Source organism: Ambystoma mexicanum, chromosome 10 (genome assembly GCF_040938575.1).
Source record: "Ambystoma mexicanum isolate Mex_15411 chromosome 10, UKY_AmexF1_1, whole genome shotgun sequence".
NCBI lineage: Eukaryota > Metazoa > Chordata > Amphibia > Caudata > Ambystomatidae > Ambystoma > Ambystoma mexicanum.
Window position 1 is genome coordinate 1,431,839,684 of NC_090932.1, and position 16,071 is coordinate 1,431,855,754.

The 16,071-nt window shown below is 40.1% G+C and overlaps 1 protein-coding gene across 2 annotated transcripts in view; it reads right to left on the minus strand.

Moving 5' to 3' along the window:
- Positions 1-1,428: 1,428 nt before the first annotated feature.
- Positions 1,429-16,071, minus strand: part of RPH3A (rabphilin 3A) — a 1,455,977-nt gene continuing 1,441,334 nt past the window's right edge. For both annotated transcript variants that reach the window (XM_069619488.1, XM_069619489.1), the window contains one exon: positions 1,429-5,679. In XM_069619488.1, the coding sequence (XP_069475589.1) occupies positions 5,549-5,679 (131 nt within the window). In that variant the 3' untranslated portion in view covers positions 1,429-5,548. The remainder of the gene's footprint in view (positions 5,680-16,071) is intronic.

The following is a 16,071-nucleotide window of genomic DNA, read 5'->3' on the forward strand; positions in this document are numbered from 1 at the left end:
ATGTGAGCCATAATTTAATTGTGAATGCACATCTGTGTTGATATCTCTTAAAGGTGGCAGGAGTGACCTTGGAAACCTGGCTTGCCCATCTTTGTACTAATAGGAAGGATTGAAATCCTCCATAGTAAAGTTATGATATCTTCACTTTGTTACTTTGGAGCATAGGTATCAAGACATCTATATAGGTTGAACAAGGGGCGGAGATAGCACAGGAACAGGATTGTGTGTGGATTGTGTGCTGTCTGTACCTGTATTCACCTTGCAGTGGTGCTTTTAACAATTTTCTGAACTAAATTCACCCAAGATTTGAGTGCACATTTTCCTAGAATATTTACTCACATTGGATTTCTATGTATGCCTGTGAGTTTAAATGAAAAGTAGTAGTGAGACAAAAATAGGCAAGCTGGATTGGGTTTACTTTATTGTAGTCTGAATTTAGCTGCAGTGTCTTAAAGTAGACTCTCCCAGCAATTTGAGTTAAGACACTGCCTGCATATCCTTTATTTCTTATTTTAAATATAACAAATATGATCAAAAACAGCCTGTTTCCTGTCCCATATTGTTGGCTGGGATTGTTTCAATAGGAGGTTAGAGGGGGCAGAAATGTAATCATTGATATTGCTCCATATTCAAAAAACCAATAGAAAAATATATAGCTATTAAATGAACATTTCATTACAAGCTGACATCACAAAGACATGTGTTTATCTTAAATAATATTCAACATATCTGATACAATTTTGGGATGAACTAAGTTTGATAAAGTTAAACACAGTATCAACTCTGCAAATATGCATATCCCCTACTGTACAGACAAAGCAAGAGGGAGACACCAACAAAATAAAACAGGAAATTATATGGTCAACTGCTCTTTTTTCTACAGAAGGGGGAGTCATTCGTTGCTGATTCTAACTTTTGGATTGCAGGCTGCTGATAGATTATTGAAGCAGGTGTATAAACCTATTAAGCTATTTACTGAAGAGTTTAACACACTGTATTATCTGGATGACATTCACAGATGCCTGGCCATGTACTTACTCTTGCTTTTGCCACTCTCCAGCCTTCTCCACGAAACTCTCCTCATTCCTGCAGTCATTTCTATCTTTAGAATCACCCTGTCAATGTTTCTTACTATAAATGGCCAATGTTGGCCCACCCGAGAATTCCCAGAGACATCATGAGATATATGAGTTGTAAGAACATTTCACAGGTCCCCCAAAGGAACCCAGATCTCAAATGCCCTTGCATGCTTAGAAATCAATTAATATGTGCATGCATGACTAAGGCATATTTAAGGAATAATGTACCATAATGCTGTAAACAGTAACTCATTCCAGATAGCATTACTGATTTAATGACCTAATGGACATTCACTGTTCCAGAAACATGCCAACTTTTCTAAAATAAATAACTGAGAAAAACGCACAGTGTATTTTAAAATCTTTATTAGATACATAACAGAAATAGAGAACATGTTTGTATCTGCATGCAGTGGAAGACAGGAGTATTTCTAATGTGGTAGTTTGTCATGTTTGTAAACGGACAGTTTGCTGTTAAAGTCACTGCATGCTAATTAGAATGCAAATATCCATATAAGAGGCACTGCACCATTCCCAGCGCATATGTGCAAGCTTTATTTACAAGTTGAAAGAAAGGACTATTTCAGGACGCTCATGTCATTCACGGCTTGAGTAAATCAGAAACAGAGAAATAAATGTCCAATATAAAAATTGGCAAGTGATTTAGACAAAAATTATAAAATGGCACTGAAAAAAAGGTGTTTTTAGTAAATTCATGACTGGTATTATGCGTGGTCTAAAATCGTGTTGATTGTCTGAGAAAATAACGAAGTGTGACTGGAGTGAGAGAAGTTTCCCAAGTGACAGGAAACGGATGAATGGTTGATCGTTCTGTGTTTTTCCTTTAATGTATGTTTAATTGGCAATTAATTAAAAAAATTTCTTAGGGTAATACTACCTGACCGATCAAGAAGATCTAATGGCTTACCACAGCATGTCAGGTTTCAATTGAAAAGCAATCCTTAATGCTATGAACCTCATTTGCAAGAAACAACAATTCCTCCAGTCAAAGCATTGCTAAATTTGATCAATGGAGATGTTTGATCTTCTGAAAGACATGTTTCTAAGTATGGCACATTTACAACATCATTCAACTGCTGTACATAAATGAAATGCTAGTTTTGTTCAGCAAGCCACTGTCATGAAAAGTCACAGTATTTTCTTATGATAAAAATGTACAAAAGTCCCAGCGTAAAAGCTGGAAATTTATTTTCAGGAATCATTGCAAATTAGCTTCTATAATTTATCAGAACAATGCAAACAACATTCATTTTTCTAAAGTCTATATTGTAAAGGCTACATATTTTTAAAGTAGTTTTAGCAAAGAGGATAACACTTAAATTATTAAAGCAACATTTATCACACAGAGATAAACACGTGTTGTTTTAATGAAAAGAATTGCACTACACATGTGGAGAGGAAAGAATTGGGAGCATCCATAATACATGTCATGCATGGGATCAGCAATCTTGCAATGCCTTTATGGCTGAGGTCATTCTGCTGGGCAATGTGTGTCTGACAGCAATCAAAAAAGGAGGTATTAGTCACAGGTTGCCAAGGGTTACAGATAACTAAAGCAAAGACTACATGACATGTATTAGTCTGTTTTTTTCTTATAGGATTCGCTGCTGTGAGCACAGTCCAGTGATGGTACCTTCATGCAAGAAGTCAATCTGTTATTGTCTAGATGTGAAGGCGTGTGATATAATAATGATGGTAATATACTATACATATCACATGTCTATTCAAATTTAATTACAAGAAAATCATGGCCTACATTTATCATGAATGAACGCATTCTAAATTGAAAACTACAGACGGAAATGCATACAGTCACAAACCAATACTGAAAACACAATGGTATTGTTACACATATTAAATTAGTAAGGCAAGATGATGACTTAAAGGCTTAGGATACATTTGTCCACAAATATACAAAGTTTAAAGTTGAATGATTTTCAGCTCTCCGCCTCTCCACAAAAAATAGAACTTCAGCTGTGTTCTCTATGCTCTCTTTTTCTCACCCAAATCTGGTTGCAAAGTCAAGTTTTTAATTTGAAAATAATAATACAATTTTGGCCACTGAAACACGGTGCCAAGAAGGTTAACTTCTGTAGCAGAGGAATGTATCCAAATGTGTCAGATACCTTGAAGCAAAGGAAGTCATACAAAACAATGGCATCCACCTTCAGTGTCACGTTTACTTCTTGGTGTGATTTGGCAGTGGCATTTTACCATTTTCTTTTTTAAAGTGATTATTCACATATATGCAAGATGAAAGTGATGGGTAATATCGATAATGTGAGCAAGTCTTGAGTGAAGAATGCACCAGGAAAGATACAAGGACTACACATCCACACTGCCATCTAAAATTAAAAATAAAATCAATTTCAAGTCAATCCAGAATCCTGTTGCCTGACAGAACTGGTTAACATTTGCAATTTGGAAACAACTGACCAAAAGTGCCTTCATCATTACAGAAGCACCAGGTTACATTTCAGCTGAGTTGAAGCGATGTTAGTGAGATGCAGTATGCCATCATTGATTAGGAAATATCTACACATTGTCAATATCCAGACATATTTCAAACTTCAGTGTAAAATCACTAATGTGCTTTTATATTTCATTACTCAAACTAAGAATCGATTCCTTAAATTAACTTCACTATAAGTGCAAATTAACAGTGTGTGGAACTTCTATCAATTTTAACAAAGGAGCTTGCTGACTCTTGTTTTATTGATAACTAAAATAGAAAAATAATACTTAGTCACAGCAATAACCTATTTAAAAATAAAATCTCTCTGTGCATTCGTGGTTACATTTTACAAGGGAAACAGCGAGTAATAAATTGCAGCATAAGATACCTTGCCCCCTTTTAGGAGAGTATTTCCTTGATCCTAAAGTTGCACTTTATCCAGTCAACAAACACATGTGACATAACAGCATTCTGCAGGAATCCTTTAATTGTGGGCTGCAATGACCACACTGTACATCACGCAGTTCTAAAACGCAGATATGCCCATCTTGTAACAATATTCAAATTATTTCAGAAAGGAATCTGTAAACTTTGAAATGAATCGTTTAAACTGTTATGATGTATGAAAGCAATGGCATCATCCTCAATTATTCTGCTGAGCAAATGAAAAAATTGTGCTGAGCAAATTCAGCAATTAATTTTCATAAATGAAGGGGAGTACCTTCATTCAAATCTAGAACCTAGAAAATATAGCAGCTAAACCAATGAAGTGAATTACTTTCTGATGGATGTACTCTCTACCTCCAATAAAGGACTATTCAGAGGAGTGATAAGTGATCCTAGGCTGGAAGTGCCGTATTGCACAGTTTATAAATGCTCATAATCAATACACTCATGATGGTGAAATGTTACAATGATAGTAACATCTCTAAAGAGGACATATGTTAAACTACTTTAGTAATGTCTACACGCTGAATACCTATTGTTGTGCGTATGTATCCATGATCATTTATAAAATGAAGGGGGAACACTAAAAGGCCTGCAGTAGTGCAGATATGAGCTATAAATTATGCACTGGAGCAGAAATCAGACACACCTTGCAGAAAACTGGGCATGTCAAATGTAACCAACATGCGCGCGGTTATTACTTGTTATATTGAAAATCATATTGCATGTCCAAAACGCGATAATTATTGACAAGGCATATTGATAGTGGTAATCTGGAAGTCAGAAGCTCCTCTAAATTAGATTTCTTATGTTCAGAACATGTGTACACCTCTTCAAAGACAGATCACTGCCATATTGAAAAGAGAGCAAGATTTTAATTTGGAAGATATTCAATTTGATCGTGAAGTTGACTAATTCATGTCATTTCATTGCATGCTATAGTAACAGCTGCCACGTTCTCCTTTATATGTAGCAGTCAAACGGTGGCTTTAGGCAAGTAGCCCCATGTAGCCTCACTAACAACACACACCAACAAAGAACACTAGATTCTACCTTTGATAAGAGCATAGAGGAAAGGGTCTGACATACAGAATCTGACAAGCAAGGAGAGCAAAGCAATTTGGGTGAGTAAACATTGAACTCAAACCCTTTTTCAAAAAAACATATGTAGAAATATAGGTTTGAATTGAAATTAGTATGGTAATTCAAAAACACTGCTAAATGTCTAGCATCTCCCATTATTAAAGCAAGTCTATAGCTCAACAGGCCTACGCCGAACATTCACACAATGCAACGGTATGTGATAGCAAATCATGGTAAACTATTTCAAATCAGAAATCTTAAATGTTCCACAAATAAATATCCTGATTTCCAGGAAATTATAGTAGGCCTTTTTATTTTAACGTTCACACTAACATTCTCTGTTCTAGATTCAAGGAAGTGCACTCAAAATGGAAACAAACTGGAAGACAAGACAGCCGAATTTACAGTGACTTGGTAGCAAATACTGCAAGTATTTCTGAAGGAGATGACATTGTGCATCTTTTTAATCACTTGGCACATGGTTTTCATTATGTAGATTGTGCCAGCGTTCAATTTTCTTATCCTTGTTCTTCAAGCATTCATACCAATGTTTTAAGCGCTCTCCTTTTGCTGTGATTCCCAGAACACATCCACCTGTAAAGGAAAATTAGTAAAGTGATCAACACTTGTTTCCACAAACTTTCACAAAGGGGGAATTATACATCAATTATCAATGAAAATAAATAAACAGTTGATCCAAGTTCACATTTTCCCAATCACTCTCTGGAGTATAGTTTCTACCATACGTTTGATAGTCTAATTAGGCATAGAAATCGCGTTAAGACTACTTTTCTGCAGTCTGTCAACCATCTTGGTCATTATTCAAGTCTAATCCGAGGAAGACTACTTCATGTCATGTTAGGTTATGTTATTGGGTTTTAAATAGATGAACTACAGGCATGTTCAATGTTTCTTGGTACTTTGGAACACCATAGTTTATATATTCAATGAAAAAACGTTGTTAATGGGATGTTATGGTTACAAGTAAAACCGAAAAACCTCAGAAATTCACCAGTAATGGTAAGCTAAGCAACTATAACTCGCACCACCACCGTGCACTGCTAAGACTAACACCCAGGACATCAAAGATGTCATCACAAATAGCATTGATAACATCACTGATGACATCACATGTGAAATTAGTTTTGATGAAAAGTCCCTCCAAGGGGTTGTGTTTATAATATTGGTTACTTGATGTCATAGGTGATTGTGTAATTTTAAACATGTAATAACTAGCTAACAATTCAAGACTTACTACACACTTGTGCTAGTACAAACAATACATATGAAGATCCACAATGCATACAAATCAGACAAACATAGAGGGAAAATAAAGTACAGGGAAACTAAATTAAGGAAGATAGAAACAGCATCATCAGAAAATGTTAATAGCATTAAAGTTCATTTTCATGTATACGAATGAATTGTGTGTTTGAGGCCTGCCTATTGCCCCATGTGCGTGCACTATGAGCTGATACCAAACCCTAAGGAAACTACTTTAAGAACATATGACAAGGTTAACGTCTAGATATACAGCACCTTTTACATTGTTATATTCTGACTGTCAGTGAACAATACCATCTGGCCTAGATATTTCAGTGAACAAAAACAAGTGGGCCAGATATATGATGTCATCAGTGATGTCATCAATGACATTTGTGATTTATCCCTTTAACCATGTTTTTTCATTGAATTTCATAGGCTTTTATTAGTGCAACTTAACCATAACGTACCTTAAACAAAGCTTTTCATTGAATTTCATAGGTTTTTTATTAGTGCAAATTAACCATAACGTACCTTAAACAAAGCTTTTCATTGAATTTCATAGGTTTTTATTAGTGCTACTTAACCATAAAGTTCCTTTAACAAAGTTTTTTCAGTGAATTGTATAGGTTTTTATTGGTGCAACTTAACCATAAAGTCTCTTTAACAAAGATTTTTTCAGAGAATTCCATGGGTTTTTACCAGTGCACGCTATTTTCCTACAACTTACTAATATCATAATTACCCAATATAGCAATGTTTTTGTACAATTTACAGCGTTTCAACATAAAACCCTGCCATTTCCCACCTTCTAGCATCATTTTTAACACATATACTTTTGCCACTGTTTTTGCTTCCGTCGACGTCAGCGAAGGTTTGACGCCATTGTGGACCTTCCGGACAGTGCCACGTGACAGTGCGCGTGGCGTGATGACATGTCCATGAACGCATGTGCACTTTTCGTTTTCGGGTCCGTGCTTCGAGGACAGTTCGGAACTGCATTAATGTACCCTTGCACAGCTCCTACATCTATTCTTACTCATTATCCTGTAACAATCTAGTAAAAAGCACATATATGGAAGAACAGTAGCAAAACTGCTATTTATGTAAAAAATGGCATCCGCTATTGCCATCCCTCCTCCCTAAGAGCCGCCACCACAACCAGCTGGAGGACCCACACAACAAAAAAAGTGCTTTATTTTTGAAGACAATGAAGAGGACCAAGTAGATGAGGTAGAGGAAGTGCCTACCTCTAGCACCCAGAGAGAATCATGGGTGTGGCAGTGCTTTACCACTGTTGGGAATGTACCAAAGGCTAAGGCTACAAAAGTGAAATGCAACTTTGTACTCAGTTGCGGACTATCTGGACATTATTCCTATGGGACCACCTGCATGCGCCGCCACACCAAATCCAACTACCGCAATGCTTTGAGAAAGACTGTTCCTTTCTTAGCAAGTAGTACAATGTCTTCCTCCACATCATCTTCCTCAACAAATACTGTAACCACACAGCCTACTTCTGTGGGACACAAAATCCCAACAGCTACCTTGCAAGGAATAAAAGAGGCTGTTGATCCATAGCTTTGGAAGACAAGAGTCCTCTGTATATACTTCAACATCACCACTCTGCAGCGCGAAGCAATTACGACGTGCGTTTCAAGCTGTAATCAAGGAGCAAGAGAAACACTGCCCACCACCTTAGAAGTAACACACGCGCAACATCTTCCCCTGTCCACTTGCCCCTCCATATTAGTACTTGGTGCATCTTCGCTCATTTCCCTCCTCACCTTACGTTCTAACCTCTCCAGCAAACATTTTTTTTTTATTTTTAAAAAACAACAAAAGAAATGTTCCTTTAGGAACCACCTTTCACAGTTAAAAAATAGAATTAAAAAAAAAGTCTTATAGACTCCATCTACTTTACATTTCTCAGTAAAGTACATAGGGCCTCATTACAACCCTGGCGTTGGACCATGGTGCTATTAGCACCATGGTCCATGCCGGATTCCGCCATGGTGGATGGCGGAATTACCGCCCCATTACAAGGTTGGTGGGGCGGTAATTCCCCATTCACCATGGCCCCTTCCCCATTCCCATTTTTGGCCCATAGGATACAATGGGAATGAGGAAGGCGCTAATTACGGCACCGTAAATTACGGTGCCGTAATTAGCACCAAGGTCCTTTAGCGGGTTGGACTTTAACGCCTGCAAAAATCAGGCGTTAAAGTGTGAATCGGGCGTTAAGGGTTTAACGGCGCCGCAGCCTTTTACGGCGCTGTTAACCCCTTAATGCCAGGGTTGTAATGAGGCCCATAGACTCAATGGGGGTCATTACAACCCAGGCGCTAATTGCGCCAACTTTACCACCATGGCGTAAACTACGTTTACACCATGTTGGATGGCGGATTTACCACCCCATTCCAAGGTGAGTGGGGCGGTAAATCCCCATTTCCCATTTTCCCTTCCTCATTCCCATTTTTGCCCCATAGGGCATAATGGGAGTGGGGAAGGCGCTAATTACACCACCGTAAATTACGGTTGTGTAATTAGCATCATGGCAGGTTAGCGCCATGGATTTTAACGGCTGCTAAAAGCAGCCGTTAAAATCAGAATAGGCGTTAAGGGTTAACGACGGCGTTAACCCTTAACGCCTGGGTCGTAATGAGGCCAAATATGTTTTTCCAACATTTTCATTAGCATTTTGTGTTATGCTAATGGGAATAATGTCACGTTCATCCCCCTTTCCAGGGAACGGAATAGGGGATAACGGCCCAGCAGCCCAAGTAATCGGCCCAAGCAAAGTGCGTCTGTGTGCGCCCTGATGCCTGCGGGCTTTGGCGCAATATAAATAAATAAACAAATGAATAATGAGGGCTCTGGACCATTTTCCTCCATTGCAGCGCCTGCAATGAAGGATAAAGGCCATTAGCAACTCTGGTACCCAAAGTAGGGACCCAGGGTACTAAAAAATAGATGTTTCTTTCTACAGCAGGACACCTGCAGCATCCCGCTGTGGGAAGGAAAATCTTTTTCCAAGATGACCACCATCGAAATAGAAGGCGGGGCTCCATACGGAGCCCCTGTTCCCTTTCCATGGCAGCCTGCAGAAGGCGAAGTCAGAACCCTATGACCATATTACCACAAGCACATTTTTTCTCTTTCAAACCTATCCTACTTCCGAATAACTTTACCACATAGCTGGTCCCAGGTGGACATGGCCACTTTAACACAATTCTTCGTCCCTCGCGGTCATGGCCAGTAGCCAGATTGTCCGGGTCATGACCTTATACCATGACCCGGACAATCTGGCCCCTGCCCATGGCCAAAGGCTATACATCAGTCACCAAAGGTATATCAATATTTTTTGCAGCTACATTATGACACTTGTCAAAAAATAAAACACGGGCACATTTGCAAAACCATGCTTTAAGGTCCTTGCCAATGCTGCTTACACGACTTTGCTTGAAATCGGACAATATTTTATTTTTTAAAACGTGTCAAAATGCATGTACATACAATAGTCATATAACTTAGCCCCCACTTCACAAAATCCATTCAGTCTTTGCACAAATATTGAAGGTTGGGTCTATAATCTTTCAGAAAACATTTGTCCACATTCATCAAATGGCAACAAAGTTATAAGATAACTAAAAATGTTGAGACCCCCTTCTAATTTAGCCCCCTCTTGAGAAAATCCCACCAAACTTTACAAAAACATTTATATCTAGATTTAAAATTGTTTTACAAACTTTTGTGCAGATTCGTAAAAATGGCACCACATTTATAAGCCTTTACAATATTTTGGGACCCCCCCTCTAAATGTGTTCCCTCTTGAAAAAACAGATCCATAACCATTCAAAATGAAGTCTAGAAGAAGATTCCACAATTTCATGCAGTTTCATTGGGTGTCACCAAAGTTATAAGCAATCCAAGAACTGCTTTTCACCAACCCTGTAATGAAGAAATAGGCATAGATGTCCCCGAACATCCAAAGTGTTGTCCCCGAACATCCACACTGTTTGCAGACTCAGGGGTGTAAAACACCTGTTTTTTGGCTTCTTATGGCTATATCCCATCCTCATCACCCCTCACTTCCCCAAACATTGTTTGATACATTTGACAAGTACAATGTTGTGTTTTTTTATATGTTTCTACCGCAGTGTCAGCGGACATCGGCGGATGTCGGCAAATCCAACATGGCGGCCATTTCCAACAATCTGAGGCACTTCATGCTTATCAACATCCAATCAGTGGGCGCGTCTGATGTCTGCGGACATCACGGCACCCTCTAGGCCAATCGGATGCCTGCCTGTGGACCAAACAGGGAAATGGGTCTGCGAAGCGGAGCCAGATATCACACATTTTTTTGGACCTACTTTTTGGTTATTTAAAAAATAAAACTACTGGACGGATTTATGCCAAATTTACAAAAGCACCCTTTCGGAACCAAGCCGCTGCTCCTGGCGCAAATATGGTGAAAATCCATCCAGCGGTTTGGGCTGTAGGCGTGAGCACATTCTTTTTCCATTATGTCTATGGAAAAAAACTAAATTTTGGGACACCCCCCTATAACTTTGCCCCCCCTTCATGAAGCCTCACCAAACTGGCCAAAGAAATTCAGAACAGGCCATGTACTTGTTATGCAAAGTTTGGTAAGAATTTGTCCAGGGGGAGCAAAGTTATAAGTCATCCAAAAAGTGCTCTTCCTATGAGTTGAGCAATTTAACCATAACTACATGCCCGCTACCGCAGGCCGTGTTAAAAATATGTATATATATATATATATATATATATATATATATATATATATATATATATATATACCCGTTTTAATAAGAAGAATGCATTCCTATTCATATCTATATTATTCCTTGCTTTTCATTTCTATAATGTGCATTCTAATGAGCAATGTGAAATGAAAAACAGTATTCTTTCTTTCCCAGCCATGTTATGTAAATAACACAGAACCTGTGTGTAAAATGCAGTATGTTCTCTATATAATGTACCATATCATGCACAGTGTTTGGAAACATGTTCAAAGTCGAGTTTTGCACCTTTAGAAAATGTGCAAGCAAAATAGAACTGTATCGTGATAATCAAAGATGAAGCCTGGTGTACTAGTATCCAAGCTGCCATGCTACACAAAATTGACCTTCTCCAAAAGAAAATCAATGACCACTGCAAAGCATTACCTCAAAATACAGAAACCAAGCCTACCAACTCCGCAACCGCATCGTCAAAGCCCACCATTCCGGACTTCTCCTTCAGAGACGTCACTGAACCGGAAGTTATCAACCTACTAAAAAATCTCAAACCCTCCCCTTGTAAAGGCGATATTTGCCCGCCAAAACTCATCAAAGACTGTGCAGACCGGTTTGCGCCGCTTTTCACGGCATTCATCAACGCATCCTTTAGATCAGGCATTATCCCAGCCAGCCTCAAAGAGGCTTGGGTCGACCCCCTCCTAAAAAGAAAACACCCGTGACCCCCTACAACCCAACAACTACAGACCGATAACCACTGTGCCATTCCTCTTGAAATTACTGGACAAAGTTGCACATTGCCAAATCCAACACTTTCTGGAAATCCACTCCATCTGTGGGACCAGGCAATCAGGCTTCCAGAAAGGACACGGCTCCAAAACAGCCCTGGTGGATCTGAAAAACCAGATCACCCAAATCATGGATAAGGGAAAGCCAGCCCTTCTGCTCCTCCTTGATCTCACAGCTGCATTCGATCTGGTTGATCACAAGACCCTCACCTCACACCTCACACACCCAGCCAATTTCTCCAAAGAATCAGCCCGCTGGATCACCTCCTTCCTCGAGGGAAGAGCCATGAAAGTCTTCTCGGACACAGCCAATGCCACACCCACGACAATCCACTGCGGGGTCACTCAAGGATCCTGCACCGCACCCACACTCTACAACCTATTCACTAAGCCCATCTTTGACAAACTTGACTCACAGGGCATCACATACACGAACTATGCGGACGACACACAAGTATTTCTACCCCTCTCAGGCTCATACCACAAAGACGCCAAGGCAATTCACACGATCTACTCCATCATCCAGGCCTGGATGGCAGTGAATGGCCTATGTCTTAATGGAGACAAGACTGAAATCATGATACTAGGACAACAGATCACCCAAGACAAACTGGACCAACTGTACGCCAACTTCTCCATTGACAACACCATCATCCCTGTATCCACAGCTATCAAGACACTTGGGGTTTACCTAAACTCTTCACTATCCATGACCAGACAAGTCAGCGCAATCACTTCATCATCTGCGCACACAACCAAACTTATAAACGCCATCAAGCCATACCTCTCAAAACCCAATTGCCTCACTATAGCCAGGGCAACCTTTAGAGCCAAATTGGACTACTGCAATGCCCTCCTAGCAGGCACATCGACTAAAAACATTAACAGACTACAAGTCACTCAGAACAATGCTCTCCGGGCCGCTCTAAGCATCCCAAGAAGAGAGCATATCTCCCACGCCAGACACTCAGTCCAATGGCTCCCGGTTAAAGAGTGGATCACACTCAAAATCCTCACCCTCACACACAAATGCCTCTCTCTTTCTGCCCCATCTGACCTATCAGAGACCATCTCCAAACCTTCCTCCACACGCCCCACCAGGATGCAATACACCAACCTTCTCCATATCCCACGCATCAAAAAAGCCAAAGCCGGCGGCCTAAGCTTCCGATACATTGCTACCAAGTCATGGAATGCTCTACCTGCAGACATTAGAGCAGAGAACTCTCTCCCAATTTTTCGTAGGAAGCTGAAGACCTCTTTCTTTGCGCAATAACATGCGACTTTGCTAACTTGTATATATACTGCACTGTAAATCTCTACAAATGTTCTTACTTGCTCCTGTACATTTTTTCTTTTTTTGTATCTCTCATGTATATGCAACTAAGATTTGCCTGTAACAAGCGCCACAATGCCCTTGGGCTGACGCGCACTCTACAAATCCGAATAAATAAATAAATAAATAAATTGTGAGCGCAGTAAATAATGTATGTGTTAAATTGACTTACATTACAGTTAGAAGTGGAAGAAAAACATTGCATCAAATTGTGTTCTCTAGCACATGTACCTTTAAGAAAACAGAGTTGAGATATATTATCACTATCCATGGCTTTGACGCTAGGTTGCCAAGGCAACAAATAATTTTCATGATCATAGGTCAGCCATTTGCCAGAGCAAAGCCCTACAAGCTAGAATTACAAAGGATGTATGAACTGGAATGGTATTTAAGACCAGAAGCAGATGCAGCAGCACCAGACATCCCACTTTGGATGTTGGCAAATGTGATATACTGTGATGGGAGTGCAGTTAAAGCAGTTGGATCACACTCTAAATATTCTGTTGCCTGTGCTGCTATAAAATCTTGTTTCAACCATAAGAATGGGTTTGAACACCGGGATACACAAACAAAGCATTTAGTTGATACAGCAGCTCAGGTTGGTGAGCTATATGCCCTTCTCATTGCACTGCAAGATGTTGACCCACATAAACCCACATTAATTGTGTCTGATTCAGACTATGTAATAAGAGGTTACACATTTGACCTACAATGGTGGCAAGCAAACTCATTCAGAGATTCCAAAGGCAAACAAATATTGTCAAAGGAACATTCACAAGAGAAATGGGACATTAAAGAGGCCAGACCTGCAACAGAAAGAATTATGTGCACAGTGCAGGCAATGCGCTCGCCAATGAGTCTGCAATACAGCAGGTTATAAAAATGGTGGTGACAGCGCTGATAAGCTCTACTATATATATATATATACATAAATACATATATAAATATATACAATCCTTGTAGTTCTGTCACTAGGCCAGACCAGCTGCTACTAACAAATCTCCTGAGGACTCCATCCATGGTGAAGAATCATATCACAACACCAAGACAAAAACAAGTCACACAGCACCTTGAAGTCTGGAGACTTTGTGTTGGAGAACATCAAAAAAAAGAAACACTTAGATTGTGCTCCAGACCTCCTATGAAGGTACTAGAACTCATTGGCTCAACAAAAGCCTTCCCGTCAGGTCTGCCTCCTAAAAAAGGAACGTGTGAAGTGTCAGTAAACTCTCTAGGCTCTCTACTGTGAACAACCTGACAAGCATGTAAGAGTGAATAAACAAATGGAACCATCACTAACAACTAATCAAGAAACCAACACAAACTGCAAGAATATTAAAAAAAATTCTAGAACAGATGGGACAGAAAAGAGTCCAGAAATAAAGCCAAGCCCAAGGCCCATTCTGTAGATTTGTGACCAGCCAAAGTGGTCCAAGAACTGCAACAATTTTATTGGAAGAGTAATCCTGTCGTACACTTTGTTGTGGATAAGTCTCCTGCTCTTTCTTGCCCTATTGATCATGGGAAACATTAACTCCAATGGAGATCCCAACAACCAGAACACAGTTGAACATGTTAGCTTTAGCTTGGCACATACACTTTGCAAGAGGGAGGTGCAGGCTGTTGGTGGAGGGGGGGTCTCAACACAAATTAGCATATACCTATGACGAATTGGATTCAGCCTTGCAGGAGCACAAAGATGAGTAGGGGTAAAATGGCCCAATGAGCCATCACACTTCTAAAAACCAAAAACAAAATGCAGTCATAAAGGTAAAACAGGGATAATCAAGAGATATACCTCCTTCACCTTTTGTGGTAATGCGGGCTGAGGGAAGGCTATACTCAAGAGGGGATTGATGGTGAACCAGTAGTGAAACAAACAACACAGTATCACAGTCCAAATTAAAGGGAATGTCCAATCAAGGTTCTATAAAAAATATAAATACTTTATTTAAACAAACCACTTGCATGTGGAACAAAATAGAGATTACTATACAAAAACCCGCCCCAAAGGAAAGAGCAGAGATGAAACAACAGACTGGAGAATGTAGTACTGTGAGTGTAGTTTCAGGGGTGGTAGGTAAGGTACAACCATAAAAAGGATATCTTGTAGATAACAGGAGCAATCGCGACCTAACCAGTCTGTAGGGTCCAAGTAGACCGTGGGGGCAGTTCAAAGTCAACAGTACTTGAATTCAGTTCTTGGTGGGATTACGCAGTTAGGCCCGGGTTCAACTGTTGATGCGAGCTGATCAGGCTCGGTTTGTGCATGTGGGATTGTGGAGGCCCTGGCAGCAAGCAGGCATCAAGTAAGGGTGAATGTGGGTGCACTTGCTGTACAATGGCAGCTCTTCAGTGATACAGTTCGGGGCGATCCCAGGAATGCTTTGCAGTTGGCCAGGCTGAGTCAGGCTTTACCTGCTGGGAGGGGTTGGCGAGTGATGCTCCAGCGGTTTGAGTTGGCGGGCAACAGTCATCAAAGCAATGATTTTGAATGGGATCAATGAGACAGCAATTTAAGTGCTAGCTGGGTCTCCAGAGATTCGATTTGGGTTCCAGTTTTGAGCATCATTCTAGCAGATGACGTGCTTTGCTAGCACACGATGCAGTGTTGAGCTGGTTTAGATGCAAGCAATAATTTGGCTGGTTGGAGGACCACAGACACCAGCGCTAGCACCTTCCCTATTGTTCAAGATGCGGGGAACTCAGGTCGACCGGTTTGTTGCGCTAGAAAAGGGAGCTTCGGCTGTCCTGGCACTCTGGTTGCTGTGAGGCCTCTGCATAGGACTCAAGGACAGGATGCTTACATTCAGAGTCAGCTCCCCTAGCTTAAGAG